This window comes from Dendropsophus ebraccatus, chromosome 4 (genome assembly GCF_027789765.1).
Source record: "Dendropsophus ebraccatus isolate aDenEbr1 chromosome 4, aDenEbr1.pat, whole genome shotgun sequence".
Lineage (NCBI taxonomy): Eukaryota > Metazoa > Chordata > Amphibia > Anura > Hylidae > Dendropsophus > Dendropsophus ebraccatus.
In genome coordinates this window covers 4,337,236-4,356,224 of record NC_091457.1, presented here as the reverse complement: position 1 = coordinate 4,356,224, position 18,989 = coordinate 4,337,236, and the positions used below count along the sequence as shown (strand labels likewise).

The 18,989-nt window shown below is 49.0% G+C and overlaps 1 protein-coding gene across 1 annotated transcript; it reads left to right on the top strand.

The window, feature by feature from the left end:
- The first annotated feature begins 653 nt into the window (after nucleotides 1-653).
- On the top strand, nucleotides 654-14,799 carry NRIP3 (nuclear receptor interacting protein 3). Its single transcript, XM_069968032.1, has 7 exons — nucleotides 654-841; nucleotides 9,917-10,090; nucleotides 10,837-10,919; nucleotides 12,180-12,319; nucleotides 13,668-13,720; nucleotides 13,938-14,035; nucleotides 14,288-14,799. Exons 1-7 carry the CDS (start codon nucleotides 662-664, stop codon nucleotides 14,304-14,306), a joined length of 747 nt encoding a protein of 248 aa, XP_069824133.1. The 5' UTR covers nucleotides 654-661; the 3' UTR covers nucleotides 14,307-14,799.
- Nucleotides 14,800-18,989: the final 4,190 nt, after the last annotated feature.

Below are 18,989 nucleotides of genomic sequence, written 5' to 3'. Positions count from 1 at the left end.
GGATATATAGGGACTGCTGCCATGTTCCTATACACTTCAACAAACCTATGAATTCCCCTCAATCATTCAGCAGCTTTATGAGGAGCACCGACCCCTTAAAGGGGTTCTCCAAGATTAGAAACACACAGTTGTTTTCTTCCAGAAACAGCTCCACTCCTGCCTTCAGGTTGTTTGGGGTACTGCAGCTCAGGTGAGTTGTAATACCATAAACATCCTGGAGAATCCCTTTAATTAACTTGCCATTCTGCAGTAATTACTCTATGATTGACACCAGGTCGGAGGTCACCATGCCCCGCCCACTTTTGCAGACGTTGTGAGCGTGGTTTATACCACCCAAAAACTTCCACAAAAATTAGCAACTTTTCTGCAGGAAAAATCAGCCCCCCCCCCCCCCCCAATAGTAACAAGGAAGAACCGACACATTGTAACGATCCGGTGGCTGGAGAGGTGGGGATGTAACTGTAACAAACCTCCAGCTGTGTGACGCAGGATATGATAATAGTGATGATGATGATGATGAGAAGCTGCAGCCTGCAGTGTATTGTGGATACAGTGTGAGGAGTCGCTGAGAGCTCAGAGTCCGCCTCCTCTATCAGCCGCCGCCTCCTCTATCAGCCGCACACTGGGAGCCGCTCACTTCTCCCGGAGCCGAGGAGACGACATGTTCTATTCCGGGATCCTCACCGATGGCGGCAGCGGCAGGAAGGAGGCGGATCTGCGGGAAGCTGCGTCTCTCAGGCAGCAGAGGAGGATGAAGCAATCCGTCCAGTTCATCCACAAGGATTCCGCCGACCTCCTCCCCCTGGACGGCCTCAAGAAGCTGGGGACCTCCAAGGACACGGTGAGCGCCGGGGGAGGAGCCCAAATATCACCGGCCCCGAACCTGCTAATACTACACGAGGAGGATAGGAGGGATGCTGGGAGTAGTAGTGATGGCCGTGATGAGGATGATGGTAGTGATGGCCGTGATGATGATGGTGGTGATGATGGTAGTGATGGCCGTGATGATGGGGATGATGGTTGGTGATGATGGTAGTGATGGGGATGATGATGATGATGGTAGTGATGGGGATGATGGTAGTGATGATGATGGTAGTGATGATGATGATGGTAGTGATGATGATGATGGTAGTGATGGGGATGATGGTAGTGATGGGGATGATGGCAGTGATGGGGATGATGGTAGTGATGGGAATGATGATGGTAGTGATGGGGATGATGGTAGTGATGGGAATGATGATGGTGGTAGTGATGGGGATGATGATGGTAGTGATGGGGATGATGATGATGGTAGTGATGGGGATGATGGTAGTGATGGGGATGATGATGGTAGTGATGATGATGGTAGTGATGGGGATGATGATGATGATGATGGTAGTGATGGGGATGATGATGGTAGTGATGGGGATGATGGTAGTGATGGGGATGATGGTGGTAGTGATGGGGATGATGATGGTGGTGATGGGGATGATGATGATGGTAGTGATGGGGATGATGATGGTAGTGATGGGGATGATGATGGTAGTGATGGGGATGATGGTAGTGATGGGGATGATGATGATGATGGTAGTGATGGGGATGGTGGTAGTGATGGGGATGATGGTGGTAGTGATGGGGATGATGATGGTGGTGATGGGGATGATGATGATGGTAGTGATGGGGATGATGATGGTAGTGATGGGGATGATGGTAGTGATTAGGATGATGATGGTAGTGATGGGGATGATGATGATGATGGTAGTCATGGGGATGGTGGTAGTGATGGGGATGATGGTAGTGATGGGGATGATGGTAGTGATGGGGATGATGATGATGATGGTAGTGATGGGGATGGTGGTAGTGATGGGGATGATGGTGGTAGTGATGGGGATGATGATGGTGGTGATGGGGATGATGATGATGGTAGTGATGGGGATGATGATGGTAGTGATGGGGATGATGGTAGTGATTAGGATGATGATGGTAGTGATGGGGATGATGATGATGATGGTAGTGATGGGGATGGTGGTAGTGATGGGGATGATGGTAGTGATGGGGATGATGGTGGTAGTGATGGGGATGATGATGGTGGTGATGGGGATGATGATGATGGTAGTGATGGGGATGATGATGGTAGTGATGGGGATGATGGTAGTAATGGGGATGATGATGGTAGTGATGGGGATGATGATGGTAGTGATGATGATGGTAGTGATGGGGATGATGATGATGGTAGTGATGGGGATGATGGTAGTGATGGGGATGATGAGGATGATGGTAGTGATGATGATGGTAGTGATGGGGATGATGATGGTGATGGTAGTCATAATGGTGATGATGGTGATGATAATGGTGATGGTGACAGGTTCTCTATCACAGGACACTGTATATTTATAGAGGGTTCTAGGTGACAGGTTCTCTATCACAGGACACTGTATATTTATAAGGGGTTCTAGGTGACAGGTTCTATATCTTAGTACATTGGATACTTATAAGGGTTCTAGGTGACAGATTCTCTATCACAGGACACTGTATATTTATAAGGGGTTCTAGGTGACAGGTTCTCTATCACAGGACACTGTATATTTATAGAGGGTTCTAGGTGACAGGTTCTCTATCACAGGACACTGTATATTTATAGAGGGTTCTAGGTGACAGGTTCTCTATCACAGGACATTGGATACTTATAAGGGGTTCTCGGTGTGTCGCATATTGTATGTCAGACCTTGTGAAGTGGTTAGATTGTAAGCTCTGCGGCACACGTCCGAGGTCACAATCATCGGAATGTGGAAACCAACAGCGACGGCTCCAGATCCGCGGATTAAATCTGCAATAACCGGATAAAGAAAGTAATGCTAAGGAATTCACATCCAGCCACACAAAACAGGAGGGGAGGAACCCCCCCACATGACTGACATCACTGAGGTACAGGGGGCGGAACCCCCCCACATGACTGACATCACTGAGGTACAGGGGGCGGAACCCCCCCACATGACTGACATCACTGAGGTACAGGGGGAGGAGTGCCCCGTTACATTGCTGACATCACTGAGGTACAGGGGGCGGAACCCCCCACATGACTGACATCACTGAGGTACAGGGGGCGGAACCCCCCCACATGACTGACATCACTGAGGTACAGGGGGCGGAAACCCCCCACATGACTGACATCACTGAGGTACAGGGGGGCGGAACCCCCCACATGACTGACATCACTGAGGTACAGGGGGCGGAATCCCCCCACATGACTGACATCACTGAGGTACAGGGGGCGGAAACCCCCCACATGACTGACATCACTGAGGTACAGGGGGCGGAACCCCCCCACATGACTGGCATCACTGAGGTACAGGGGGTGGGGTGCCCCATTACATTGCTGACATCACTGAGGTACAGGGGGCGGAAACCCCCCACATGACTGACATCACAGAGGTACAGGGGGCGGGGTGCACCATTACATTGCTGACATCACCGAGGTACAGGGGGCGGGGTGCCCCGTTACATTGCTGACATCACTGAGGTACAGGGGGCGGGGTGCCCATTACACTGCTGACATCCTCCCATTCCTTCCCGTCCATTATAGCAGTAGTGATTATTATAAATCAGAAGGGAGGTTTATAATCCGGTTATGGCCGCAATTTAACAATTATCTGAGATGTATCCGAGATGTATCCGAGCTGCAGGAAGCGGCCACAATATGTCATGCCTAACAATCCAAATACAACAAAATTATAACGTATCCAAGCCTATCATGTGTGATACAGGCTGAGGAGCAGTGTATCTAATCCTAGCATGTGTGATACTATTTTCTGCCCTGCTGTATCTAATAGTATCATGTCGGATACTTTCTCCTGAGCTGCTATATCTAAAGATGAGTGAAGTGAGATGCCCAAACCCGAGTTCTGCCTGAACTTTAGGGTCAAACTCGGATTTGAGCAGCAGCAAACTCTGGAACTCTGGCAATATGCCCCTCCCCCCATTATGGGTGGCATACACCGCGGAGAAGGCAAGGAGCCGCACCTTTCCTGTGGCGTATGCCAGGGCCGCATCCCTGATAAATGTCCCCCCTTTGGGATTTGGTTTCTGACTATCTTGGTTTATGAGTCTAAGACACTATTACACAGACAGATTATCTGACAGATCATTGAAGCCAAAGCCAGGAGGAGACTATACACAGGGAACAGGGCATAAAGGAAAGACTGAGATTTCTTCTCTTCTCACATCCATTCCTAGCTTTGGCTTCAATAATCGGTCAGATAAATCTGTCTGTGTAAAAGGGCCTTTAGTTTGTGACTTGTTGGGTTCCTGACTGTCTGAGAATGTGACTTTTGGGGTTTTCAGCTCTTTGAATTCTTTATGCTTTGAGTTTCTGTCTCTTTGGGTTCTTTATGCTCTGAGTTTCTGTCTCTTTGGGTTTTTTATGCTTTGAGTTTCTGTCTCTTTGGGTTCTTCAAGCTTTCGTTTCTGGCTCTTTTGGTTCTTCATGCTCTGGATTTCTTGCTCTTTAGATTCTTTATGCTCTGGGTTTCTTGCTCTTTAGGTTCTTCAAGCTTTGGATTTCTGACTCTTTGGGTTCTTCATGCTTTGGGTTTCTGGCTCTTTGGGTTCTTCGTCCTTTGGGTTTCTGGCTCTTTGGGTTCTTTATGTTCTGGATTTCTGACTCTTTGGGTTCTTCATGCTTTGGGTTTCAGGCTGTTTGGGTTCTTCATGCTCTGGATTTTTGGCTCTTTAGATTCTTTATGCTCGGGCTTTCTGACTCTTTGGGTTCTTCACGCTTTGGATTTCTGATTTTTTGGGTTTCTGGCTCTTTGGGTTCTTCATGTTCTGGGTTTTGGGCTCTTTGGGTTTTTCATGCTTTGGGTTTAAGGCTGTTTGGGTTCTTTATGCTCTGGGTTTTGGGCTCTTTGGGTCCTTCATGCTTTGGGTTTCTGTCTCTTTGGGTTCTTTATGCTCTGAGTTTCTGGCTCTTTGGGTTCTACACACTTTGCATTTCTGGCTCTTTGGGGTTTTCATGCTTTGGGTTTCAGGCTGTTTGGGTTCTTCATGCTCTGGGTTTCTGGCTTTTTGGGTTCCTCAAACCTTGGGTTTCTGACTTTTTTATTTCTTCCCACTTTAGGTGTTGGCTCTTAGGGTTCTTCACACTTTGGATTTCCGCCTCTTTGGGTTCTTCATGCTTCGGGTTATTGGCTTTTTAGGTTTTTCACATTTAAGGTTTTTGGCTCTTTGGGTTCTTCAAGCTTTGGGGTTCTGTCTCTTTGGGTTCTTCAAGCTTTTGGTTTTTGGCTCTTTTGGTTTTTCATGCTCTGGATTTCTGGCTCTTTAGATTCTTTATGCTCTGGGTTTTTGGCTCTTTGGGTTCTTCACACTTTGGATTTCTGACTCTTTGTGTTTCTGCCTCTTTGGATTCTTCATGCTTTGGGTCTCTTGCTCTTTAAGTTCTTCATGTTCTGGTTTTCTGGCTCTTTGGGTTTTTCATGCTTTGGATTTTAGGCTGTTTTGGTTCTTTATGCTCTGGGTTTTGGGCTTTTTGGGTCCTTTTATGCTTTGGGTTTCTGGCTCTTTGGGTTCTTCATGCTTTGAGTTTCTTGCTCTTTTAGGTTTTTCATGCTTTTGGGTTTCTGGCTCTTTTGGGTTCTTTATGCTCTGAGTTTCTGGCTCTTTGGGTCCTTCACGCTTTGCGTTTGTGGTTCTTTGGGTTTTTCATGCTTTGGGTTCTTCATGATCTGGGCTTTGGGTTCTTCATGCTTTGGGTTTCTGGCTCTTAGTCTTCCTCACACTTTGGGTTTCTGACTTTTTGGGTTCTTCCCGCTTTGGGCTCTTAAGATTCTTCAAACTTTGGGTTTCCGTCTCTTTGAGTTCTTCATGCTTTGGTTTTCTGGCTTTTTGGGTTCTTCACATTTAAGGTTTTTAGATCGTTGGGTTGTTCAAGCTTTGGGTTTCTGTCTCTTTGGGTTCTTCAAGCTTTCGGTTTCTGGCTCTTTTGGTTCTTCATGCTCTGGATTTCTGTCTCTTTAGATTCTTTATGCTTTGAGTTTCTGGCTCTCTGGGTTGTTCACGCTTTGGATTTCTGACTCTTTGGGTTCTTTATACTTTGGGTTTCTGGCTCTTTGGGTTCTTTATGCTCTGAGTTTCTGGCTCTTTGGGTTCTTAATGCTCTGAGTTTCGGGCTCTTTGGGTTCTTCACTCTTTGCGTTTCTGGCTCTTTTGGGTTTTTCATGCTTTGGGTTATTCATGCTTTGGGCTTTGGGTTCTTCATGCTTTGGGTTTCTGGCTCTTAGTGTTCCTCACACTTTGGGTTTCTGACTTTTTGGGTTCTTCCCGCTTTGGGCTCTTAAGATTCTTCAAACTTTGGGTTTCCGTCTCTTTGAGTTCTTCATGCTTTGGTTTTCTGGCTTTTTGGGTTCTTCACATTTAAGGTTTTTAGATCGTTGGGTTGTTCAAGCTTTGGGTTTCTGTCTCTTTGGGTTCTTCAAGCTTTCGGTTTCTGGCTCTTTTGGTTCTTCATGCTCTGGATTTCTGTCTCTTTAGATTCTTTATGCTCTGAGTTTCTGGCTCTCTGGGTTGTTCACGCTTTGGATTTCTGACTCTTTGGGTTTCTGTCTCTTTGGGTTCTTTATACTTTGGGTTTCTGGCTCTTTGGGTTCTTTATGTTTTGAGTTTCTGGCTCTTTGGGTTCTTAATGCTCTGAGTTTCGGGCTCTTTGGGTTCTTCACGCTTTGCGTTTCTGGCTCTTTTGGGTTTTTCATCCTCTGGGTTTCAGGCTGTTTGGGTTTTTCATGCTCTGGGTTTTGGGCTCTTTGGGTTCTTCATGCTTTGGGTTTCTGGCTCTTTGGGTTTCTCACACTTTGGGTTTCTGACTTTTTTGGGTTCTTCCCGCTTTGGGTTTGGCTCCAGGGCTGTGGAGTCGGTAAGCCGCAGCTCCGACTCCAACTCTGACTCCTGAATTTTCTCAAGACCGACTCCAACTCTGTATCCTGAATTTTATCAGGACCGACTCCCGACTCCGACTCCTGCTCCTTCATAAATGGCCGGCCATATACCAGGGGAGTTATTTATCACACTGGCTCAGCAGCTTCTCCCTAATGTCCTACATGATTTCTGAGGGAATAAGGAAACATATAAAGCAGCTTCTCCTGTGTGTGCAGTGGATGCAGCCAGTCTCCAGCCTCCATGTCCTGAACAACTTAGAACTGGACTAGATGAAGCAGGTGGTCTTTTCCTGCTGACAGTCTTCTATGTTTCTAACTAAATATTCACCATACAAAAAGAAACACTGCTAACAATGCCAGATACCTGTGATATAGAGGTCAGCCATAGTGATATACAGGGGGTCACACATAGTGATATAGAGGTTACACAGTAATATAGAAGGTCACTGTGGGGGCACGCAATAGCACGCACACACACACAGCCTACTGCAGCCATAGCACGCACACAGCCTGCTGCAGCCAAAGCATGCACACACACAGCCTGCTGCAGCCATAGCACACACACACAGAGCCTGCTAAAGCCATAGCATACACACACACAGCCTGCTGCAGCCATAGCATACACACACAGCCTGCTGCAGCCATAGCGCACACACACACACACACACACACACAGCCTGCTGCAGCCATAGCACGCACACACACAGCCTGCTGCAGCCATAGCACACACACACATAGCCTGCTGGAGCTATAGCATACATACACAGCCTGCTGCAGTCATAGCACACACACACAGCCTGCTGCAGCCATAGCACGCACACACACAGCCTGCTGCAGCCATAGCACACACACACATAGCCTGCTGGAGCTATAGCATACATACACAGCCTGCTGCAGTCATAGCACACACACACAGCCTGCTGCAGCCATAGCACGCACACACACAGCCTGCTGCAGCCATAGCACACACACATAGCCTGCTGCAGCCATAGCATACACAGCCTGCTGCAGTCATAGCACACACACAGCCCGCTGCAGCCATAGCACGCACACACACACAGCCTGCTGCAGCCATAGCACACACACACACAGCCTGCTGCAGCCATAGCATACACACACATAGCCTGCTGCAGCCATAGCACACACACACATAGCCTGCTGCAGCCATAGCATACACACACACAGCCTGCTGCAGCCATAGCACACACACACAGCCTGCTGCAGCCATAGCACGCACACACATACACACAGCTGCAGCCATAGAACACTGAAGAAAAACACACAATCTTCTCCCAGAGAGAAAACACAACACTGAGGACAGAAAACTGCTATACTACTTATGTCTTCTCCTCCTCCGCTATATTACACAGGATATCTTCATATTACACTGCTGCTCATATACAGTCATCCAGCATCCAGGAAGAGACCAGCACAGATCTCCCCCCACACAATGGACTCTTCCAGCTCAGAAACAAACTGCCAAATAGAGACCGACAACCTCTCCCCGACCTTCCTTATCTAATAGGGCCAGTGTCGTATTAGAATGTTGCTCATAATACATATTCAAGAGCAAAACTTGTAAAATTCATATCAAAATTCAATTCTACATTTTTTAAAGTTTTTTTTTAAAGCTGGAGTCGTAGTCGGTACATTTTTTTCCGACTCCAACTCCGACTCCGACTCCAGCCAAAGCTAGCTCCGACTCCAACTCCAACTCCGACTCCAGCCAAAACTAGCTCCGACTCCGACTCCACTGCCCTGTTTGGCTCTTAGGGTTCTTCAAACTTTGGATTTCGGTCTCTTTGGGTTCTTCATGCTTTGGGTTTCTGGCTTTTTGGGTTCTTCACATTTAAGGTTTTTTCCTGTTTGGGTTTGTCAAGCTTTGTGTTTTTGTCTCTGCGTTCTTCAAGCTTTCGGTTTCTGGCTCTTTTGGTTCTTCATGGTCTGGATTTCTGGCTCTTTAGATTCTTTATGCTCTGGGTTTCTGGCTCTTTGGGTTCTTCACGCTTTGGATTTCTGACTTTTTGTGTTTCTGGCTCTTTGGATTCTTCATCCTTTGAGTTTCTGGCTTTTTGGGTTCTTGATGTTCTGGGTTTCTGGCTCTTTGGGTTTTTCATGCTTTGGGTTTCAGGCTCTTTGGGTTCTTCATGCTTTGGGTTTCTGTCTCTTTGGGTTCTTCACGCTTTCAGATTATGTCTCTTCGGGTTCTTTAAGCTATTGGTTTCTTTTTGGACTCTTTAAGCTTTCGGTTTCAGGCTCTTTAGGTTCTTCATGCTCTGGATTTGTGGTCTGGGTTCTTCGTGCTCTGAGTTTCTGGCTCTCTGGGTTCTTCACACTTTGGATTTATGGCTCTTTGGGTTTCTGGTTCTTTTAGTTCTTCACACTTTCTGGCCCTTTTGGTTCTCTACGCTGTGGGTTTGGGGCTCTTTGGGTTCTTCATGCTGTGGGTTTCTCACTCTATGGGTTTTTCGCACTTTTGTTTCTGTCTCTTTGGGTTCTTCATGCTTTGGGTTTCAGGCTGTTTGGGTTCTTCATGCTTTGAGTTTTTGGCGCTTTGTGTTTTTCATGCTTTGGGTTTTTGGCTCTTTGGGTTCCTCATACTTTGGGTTTCTGGCTTTTTGGGTTCTTCCCACTTTGGGTTGGGCTCTTTGGGTTCTTCACACTTTGAATTTCTGTCTGTTTGGGTTCTTCGTTCTTTGAATTTCTGTCTGTTTGGGTTCTTCGTTCTTTGTGTTTCTGTTTTTTGGGTATTCTCACGCTTTGGATTTTATGACTCGTTGGGTTCTTCACACTTTGGGTTTCTGGCTCTTTGGGTTCTTCAAGTTTTGAGTTTCTGACTCTTTGGGTTTTTGACTCTTTGGGTTTTTGACTCCTTGGGTCCCTCATGCTTTGGGTTATTGACTCTTTGGGTTTTTGACTCTTTGGGTTACTCACGCTTTGGGCTTTTCACACTTTGGGTTTTTCATGCTTTGGGTTTCTGACACTTCCGTTATTGATTCTTTTCGCAGCAGCCGCACAATATTCTGCAGCGACGTTTGTTGGACCCCAATTTATCAAAATTGAGGAACAATCGGCCGACATGGATGCCAAAGAGTGAAGCGCAGAGCAACAAACTGCATCATGGAAAAGCAGAGAACCCCAGAAAGAGCGAGGAAGAGGACGCTGTGCTGGTCTGGTGTCAGGTAATAATCTTATAGAGACCCTTACACCGTCACATTACCCCTCTGATGTCCTGTCACTTACCCTCTTCCTGTCCTATCCTGCCCCCCTCCTCTACCCTGCCCCATGCCCCCTTCTCTGCTCTATGCCTTCTTCTCTGCCCTGTTCCCTTTTTCTACCTTGTATCTCCTCTTCTGTCCTTTGTGTCCTTCTCTGGCCTACCACATACCCCTGCTCTATCCTGCATCCCCTCCTCTGCCCTATGCCCCCTCCTCTACCCTGTCCTGTGCCCTCTTCTCCACCTTGTATCTCCTCTTCTTTGTGTCCTCATCTGCCCTGTCTCATGCCTCTGGTCTGTCATGTGCCACCTCCTCTGCCCCACGTTCTCTGCCCCATCTCATGCCCTCTCCCTGTTCCCCCATCCTCTGCTCTTTCTCATGCCCCCTCCCTGCCCCCCCATCATCTGCCCCGTCCCATGCCCCTTTCCTGCCCCCCCCATCCTCTACCCCTTCTCATGACCCCGTTCTCTGCCCCGCCTCGTGCCCTCTCCTTGTCCCCCCCTATCCTCTGCCCCTTCTCATGCCCCCCCGTTCTCTGCCCCGCCTCGTGCCCTCTCCTTGTCCCCCCCTATCCTCTGCCCCTTCTCATGGCCCCGCCGTTCTCTGCCCCGCCTCGTGCCCTCTCCTTGTCCCCCCCATCCTCTGCCCCTTCTCATGCCCCTTCCCCCCGTCTTCTGCCCTCAGGTAATACCCTTTCCCTTGTCATGCAGTGTGCAGGGAAGGAGATAAAAGTGAAGATTGACACGTCCTGTCAGCACAACATCATCTCCTCCGCCTGTCTGGACCGGCTCGGGTAAGACCCCCCCCCACACACACCCGATCTCCCAGCTAATAGGAGACAGCAGAATGTTTAATGCAGCTCTGGGTGTTACTGGTGTATAAACTATGATAGAGCAGAGAGTGAACTGTCCTGTATATACTGAGCATCTATAGATCATGAGCGAAGCTCCCCTCTAAGAGCAATTAGAATTTAAAGGGAAGGATCAGAATCTGATTGTACACTGCCGTCACCGCGCATGTACACTGTGCAGGGCTGAATTCTGCTTCTCATGCTGAGCTGTCGCTCCTCTGGCAGAATCAGGTCACCGCCATTACCTCCGGCTCATTAATATAACAAAGCAGAAATATTACAGAGAAACTCAGCCATGCAGGATTAAAGGGATCCAGAGAGAGCCGGCCAGATCCCGGTAATCTCCCTGGTGAATAACACCCAGCTAATAGAACTCCACTGCTGCAGCACAATGTATCTCAGCCATGTATCTCAGCCATGTATCTCTGCAATGTATCTCAGACATGTATTTCTGCCCCGTATCTCAGCCATGTGTCTCTGCAATGTATCTCAGCCATGTATCTCAGCCATGTGTCTCTGCAATGTATCTCAGACATGTATTTCTGCCTCGTATCTCAGCCATGTGTCTCTGCAATGTATCTCAGCCATGTATCTCTGCACTGTATCTCAGCCATGTATCTCTGCACTGTATCTCAGCCATGTATCTCTGCACTGTATCTCAGACATGTATTTCTGCCCCATATCTCTGCAATGTATCTCAGCCATGTATCTCTGCACTGTATCTCAGCCATGTATCTCTGCACTGTATCTCAGCCATGTATCTCTGCAATGTATCTCAGCCATGTATTTCTGCCCCGTATCTCAGCCATGTTTCTCAGACATGTATTTCTGCCCCGTATCTCAGCCATGTGTCTCTGCACTGTATCTCAGCCATGTATCTCTGCAATGTATCTCAGCCATGTATTTCTGCCCCGTATCTCAGCCATGTATCTCAGACATGTATTTCTGCCCCGTATCTCAGCCATGTGTCTCTGCACTGTATCTCAGCCATGTATCTCTGCACTGTATCTCAGCCATGTATCTCTGCACTGTATCTCAGCCATGTGTCTCTGCACTGTATCTCAGCCATGTGTCTCTGCACTGTATCTCAGCCATGTGTCTCTGCACTGTATCTCAGCCATGTATCTCAGCCATGTATCTCAGCTTGCTGTCAGTGAATGGACACACCTTGGTGGATCTCATGCCGTCTCTCTTCTCTCTCAGGCTGAAGGAACATTTCCGGTCCTATCGGAGTGAGGAGGAGAAGATGTCTCTGCCGTACAGTGTGAGGAGCCTGGGTCAGGTGGAGCACGTGGCGGTGACTCTGGGCAGCACCACCCTAGACTGTAGCGCAGTCGTCATCGGTGAGCTCCGACCCCTCATTCACACACAGATCACCTTATGCTGCAGATTACATGTACTACAACTCCCAGCATGCCCTGACAATACTACTATGTACTACAACTCCCAGCATGCCCTGACACTACTATGTGCTACAACTCCCAGCATGCCCTGACACTACTACTATGTACTACAACTCCCAGCATGCCCTGATACTACTACTATGTACTACAACTCCCAGCAAGCCCTGACACTACTACTATGTACTACAACTCCCAGCAAGCCCTGACACTACTACTATGTACTACAACTCCCAGCATGCCCTGATACTACTACTATGTACGACTCCCAGTATACCCTGACACTACTACTATGTACTACAACTCCCAGTATGCCCTGACACTACTATGTACTACAACTCCCAGTATGCCCTGACACTACTATGTACTACAACTCCCAGCAAGCCCTAACACTACTACTATGTACTACAACTCCCAGCAAGCCCTGACACTACTACTATGTACTACAACTCCCAGTATGCCCTGACACTACTATGTACTACAACTCCCAGCATGCCCTGACACTACTACTATGTACTACAACTCCCAGCATGCCCTGACACTACTACTATGTACTATAACTCCCAATATGCCCTGACCCTACTACTATGAACTACAACTCCCAGCATGCCCTAAAACTGCCATCATAATATCTGGGGTCTCACATCACATCTCTAGACCCCCACCCTCCCTGTATCCTGGGGTCTCACATCTCTAGACCCCCACCCTCCCTGTATCCTGGGGTCTCACATCTCTAGACCCCCACCCTCCCTGTATCCTGGGGTCTCACATCACATCTCTAGACCCCCACCCTCCCTGTATCCTGGGGTCTTACATCTCTAGACCCCCACCCTCCCTGTATCCTGGGGTCTCACATCACATCTCTAGACCCCCACCCTCCCTGTATCCTGGGGTCTCACATCTCTAGACCCCCACCCTCCCTGTATTCTGGGGTCTCACATCTCTAGACCCCCACCCTCCCTGTATCCTGGGGTCTTACATCACATCTCTAGACCCCCACCCTCCCTGTATTCTGGGGTCTCACATCTCTAGACCCCCACCCTCCCTGTATTCTGGGGTCTCACATCTCTAGACCCCCACCCTCCCTGTATTCTGGGGTCTCACATCTCTAGCCCCCCACCCTCCCTGTATTCTGGGGTCTCACATCACATCTCTAGACCCCCACCCTCCCTGTATTCTGGGGTCTCACATCACATCTCTAGACCCCCACCCTCCCTGTATTCTGGGGTCTCACATCTCTAGACCCCCACCCTCCCTGTATCCTGGGGTCTCACATCTCTCTCTCCTACAGATGACAAGGAGCGGTTGTTCTCTTTGGGTCTCCAGACTCTGCGCTCCCTGAAGGTAAGACCCCCAGCACCTGCATATGAATGGTTATCAATGGGCAGAGCCAATGATGTATCACCCAGGCCTGATGATGTCATCGCACTGGATATAATGTAGATGATGTCATCACACTGGATATAATGTAGATGATGTCATCACACAGGATATAGCATAGATGATGTCATCGCACTGGATACAGTCTCATCCCCCATAATCCCTAGTGTTTCCCCCTCAGTGTGTAATAAACCTGGAGAAGAATCATCTGGAGGTGGGACGGGCGGATAGAGAGGTCGTCCCCTTCCTGGTGCCCCGCAGCGCAGCCCGAGAGGAGCGGTAAGTATGATGGAGGGGGGTGCAGCGACACCCGGGGGTCAGTGATAGATTATATGTGTATAATGTACAGGTGTCACATTAACCCCTCCCTCTCCTCCATGTCACCCGGGGGTCAGTGATAGATTATATGTGTATAATGTACAGGTGTCACATTAACCCCTCCCTCTCCTCCATGTCACCCGGGGGTCAGTGATAGATTATATGTGTATAATGTACAGGTGTCACATTAACCCCTCCCTCTCTTTATATCAGATCATCAGATGCACAATAAGAAGACGGATCCGGAAACCCGTGTAATCACCATCATCGCCACGTCTGAGCAATTCTCCTTGTGTCGTCATGTGTCGCAGCTCCTGAAGCGCCTAGTCTCTCTCTGGGGCCCCCGGTCTCTTTTTGTGGCCCCACCAGTTTCTCTTCGGCCCCCTGGTCTCTTTGTGGCCCCTCTGTCTCTGTCTAAAGCTTCCCAGTCTCTCTGCAGCCCCGCGGTCTCTCTCTGAGGCCCTGCAGTGTCTCTCTGCAGCCCCGCGGTCTCTCTCTGAGGCCCTGCAGTGTCTCTCTGCAGCCCCGCGGTCTCTCTCTGAGGCCCTGCAGTGTCTCTCTGCGGCCCCCGCTCTCTCTGCAGCCCCGTGGTCTCTCTCTCTGAGGCCCTGCAGTGTCTCTCTGCGGCCCCCAATCTCTCTGCGACCCCCAGTCTCTCTGTGGCCCCGCGGTCTCTCTCGGTGGCCCTCAGTTTCTCTGCGGCCCCCAGTCTCTCTGCATCCCTGCGGTCTCTCTCTGAGGCCCTGCAGTGTCTCTCTAAGGCCCTGCAGTGTCTCTCTCTGCGGCCCCGCAGTCTCTCTCTGAGGCCCTGCAGTGTCTCTCTCTGCGGCCCCCGGTCTCTCTGCAGCCCCTTGGTCTCTCTCTGAGGCCCTGCAGTGTCTCTCTAAGGCCCTGCAGTGTCTCTCTCTGCGGCCCCGCAGTCTCTCTCTAAGGCCCTGCAGTGTCTCCCTGCGACCCCCAGTCTCTCTGTGGCCCTGCGGTCTCTCTCTGCGACCCCCAGTCTCTCTGTGGCCCCGCGGTCTCTCTCGATGGCCCTCAGTCTCTCTGTGGCCCCCAGTCTCTCTGCGGCCCCCAGTCTCTCTGCAGCCCCGCAGTCTCTCTGCGGCCCCCAGTCTCTCTGCAGCCCCGCGGTCTCTCTCTGAGGCCCTGCGGTGTCTCTCTGCTGCCCCCAGTCTTTCTCTGAGGCCCTGCGGTGTCTCTCTGGGGCCCCCGGTCTCTCTCTGGGGCCCCCTGGTCTCTTTGTGCTTTTTATACCTCCCCCTCCCTGATAACTTCACTAGAACTGGAGATTTTTTACTAGATGTATTTTATTATTCTGCTATTTATAGAGAACTGTATGATATAGAGATATATTCACCTGTATCAGATCACTGCTCCACAGCGCCAACCAATGGCCGGAGCAGGAAGTGCTGGGATGTATAAGATTACAGTATAACCTGGCAGCTCCTCACCTCTCATGCAGCGAGAATATATTTATGCTGATATATATGACTGTTATTATCGCAGCTTCATGTTGTCTCCGGAACGTTCCGTGTATCTGCCATTGGGGAATCACTCCCCTCCAGATGCTGCGATCTGTACAGACAATGTAACCTCCATGTCCCCCCCTGAACCCAACAGAGAGCGGAGTGGTGACTGCACTGTACATATATATATATATATATGTACATATACATATATATATATATATATATCCAGTCTGTAGGGCTCAGTATTTCCTCCTTTCCCCTGTAGAGGCCTGTGGTCTCTGCAGCCCTCTGCCACCTTCTCTGTTCTCTCTGGAGGATTTGCATCTTAAAGGGGTAGTCCCTCTCTGGAGGAGCCATCCTGGACATGGTGTAATACCTTATGCGTCCTGTGGTGGCGCTGCAGGGAGAGTGAGCACTTATCATCTGGGGAGTTGAGGACCCCTTTAAGGATGCGGTTTATATGGGTCTGGTCCATTATAATCCTGTGCCATATATAACTTATCAGCCACACTCTGGAAATGAACGGGTTAACAGTTTATCGGCTTCTGTACAACGCCACGGCGTGCGGGGTGCCACCTACAGCAACTGATCACAGGACCACACTACAGCAAAGGCCAAAAGCTGTGCCTGCCCCTTTAAGAGGACGTTTGGCATGTGTTAGTGATGGGACCGGCGCTTGCTCTGGGGTCGTCCTGGTAACATCCACCAAAGAACTTCCTGTCATGTGACCTTGACATACCTGGAGGTCACATGACAGGAAGTCCCTACCCACCTGGGTTAATCAGCTCACCTGTTGCTGCTGCCATGGTAACTCCAGAGCAAGCAGGGTGATTTTTCTTAAAGGTACAGAGACCCAATAATAATATGTAGTGAGAACATCCCAGCTGAGCTCTGATTGGTTGTTATAGGTGACATCACAGCCTGTAAACTGGACGTCTCGCCTGCAGGTGGAGGCCGCCATCTTGTGTATGCTGTCAGGTGCTGGATGTGCGGCTTCCTCCACTAGAGGGCGACACGTAACACTAAGTATTACTAATAGCCATGTCTGCTGCGACAATCCAGGAACCGTGCCAAGCCTGACTGACCGCCATATTTATTACAATAAACACAATGCATGTCCATCCCTTCGCATCTGATGCTTTATCTAAGCCTCGAATCATGTGTGATACTGCCTGCTGAGATGCTGTATCTAAGCCTGTTATGTGTGATACTGCCTGCTGAGATGCTGTATCTAAGCCTGTTATGTGTGATACTGCCTGCTGAGATGCTGTATCTAAGCTTCGCAACTGTGATACTGCCTGCTGAGCTGCTGTATCTAAGCCTGGAATGTGTGATACTGCCTGCTGAGATGCTGTATCTAAGCCTGTTATGTGTGATACTGCCTGCTGAGATGCTGTATCTAAGCTTCGCAACTGTAATACTGCCTGCTGAGCTGCTGTATCTAAGCCTGGAATGTGTGATACTGCCTGCTGAGATGCTGTATCTAAGCCTGTTATGTGTGATACTGCCTGCTGAGATCCTGTATCTAAGCTTCGCAACTGTGATACTGCCTGCTGAGCTGCTGTATCTAAGCCTGGAATGTGTGATACTGCCTGCTGAGATGCTGTATCTAAGCCTGTTATGTGTGATACTGCCTGCTGAGATCCTGTATCTAAGCTTCGCAACTGTGATACTGCCTGCTGAGCTGCTGTATCTAAGCCTGGTATGTGTGATACTGCCTGCTGAGCTGCTGTATCTAAGCCTGGAATGTGTGATACTGCCTGCTGAGATGCTGTATCTACGCCTCGAATGTGTGATACTGCCTACTGAGATGCTGTATCTAAGCTTCGCAACTGTGATACTGCCTGCTGAGCTGCTGTATCTAAGCCTGGAATGTGTGATACTGCCTGCTGAGATGCTGTATCTAAGCCTGTTATGTGTGATACTGCCTGCTAAAATGCTGTATCTAAGCTTCGCAACTGTGATACTGCCTGCTGAGATGCTGTATCTAAGCCTGGAATGTGTGATACTGCCTGCTGAGATGTTGTATCTAAGCCTGTTATGTGTGATACTGCCTGCTGAGATGCTGTATCTAAGCCTGGAATGTGTGATACTGCCTGCTGAGATGCTGTATCTAAGCTTGTTATGTGTGATACTGCCTGCTGAAATGCTGTATCTAAGCCTGTTATGTGTGATACTGCCTGCTGAGATGCTGTATCTAAGCCTGGAATGTGTGATACTGCCTGCTGAGATGCTGTATCTAAGCTTGTTATGTGTGATACTGCCTGCTGAGATGCTGTATCTAAGCTTCGCAACTGTGATACTGCCTGCTGAGCTGCTGTATCTAAGCCTGGTATGTGTGATACTGCCTGCTGAGCTGCTGTATCTAAGCCTGGAATGTGTGATACTGCCTGCTGAGCTGCTGTATCTAAGCCTGGAATGTGTGATACTGCCTGCTGAGATGCTGTATCTACGCCTCGAATGTGTGATACTGCCTACTGAGATGCTGTATCTAAGCTTCGCAACTGTGATACTGCCTGCTGAGCTGCTGTATCTAAGCCTGGTATGTGTGATACTGCCTGCTGAGCTGCTGTATCTAAGCCTGGAATGTGTGATACTGCCTGCTGAGATGCTGTATCTACGCCTCGAATGTGTGATACTGCCTACTGAGATGCTGTATCTAAGCTTCGCAACTGTGATACTGCCTGCTGAGCTGCTGTATCTAAGCCTGGAATGTGTGATACTGCCTGCTGAGATGCTGTATCTAAGCCTGGGATGTGTGATACTGCCTGCTGAGATGCTGTATCTAAGCCTGGGACATATGATACTGCCTGCTGAGATGCTGTATCTAAGCCTGCCATGTGTGATGCTGCCTGCTGAGGTGCTGTATCCCCGACTAGCATGTATGATACTTCCTGCGAGATGCTGTATCTAAGCCTGCCATGTGTGATGCTGCCTGCTGAGGTGCTGTATCTAAGTTTATCATGTGTGATATCGTCTGCTGAGCCACTGTATCCCCGTCTAACATGTGTGATACTTCCTGCGAGATGCTGTATCTGAGGCCTGGCATGTGTGATCCTGCCTGCTGAATCTAGGACTCTTCTGAGCCACTGTATCTAAGCCTATTGTGTGGTACACTGCCAGCTGAGCTTCTGTATCCATACGTGTTTGATACTACCTGCTGAGATGCTGTATGGAAGCCTGGCATGTGTGATACTGCCCGCTAAGCCTATGTTTCTATGCCACTCATATGTAATACTGCCTGCAGAGCTACTGTATCTAAGTCCATCAGGTGTGATACTGTCTGCTGAGCTGCTGTATCCAATCATATCATGTGGGATACTGTCTGTTGAGCTGCTGTATCCAATCCTATTATATGTGATACTGTCTGCTGAGTCGCTGTATCTAAGCCCGTCATGTGTGATACTGTCTACTGAGCTGATGTATCCAATCCTATCATGTGTAAT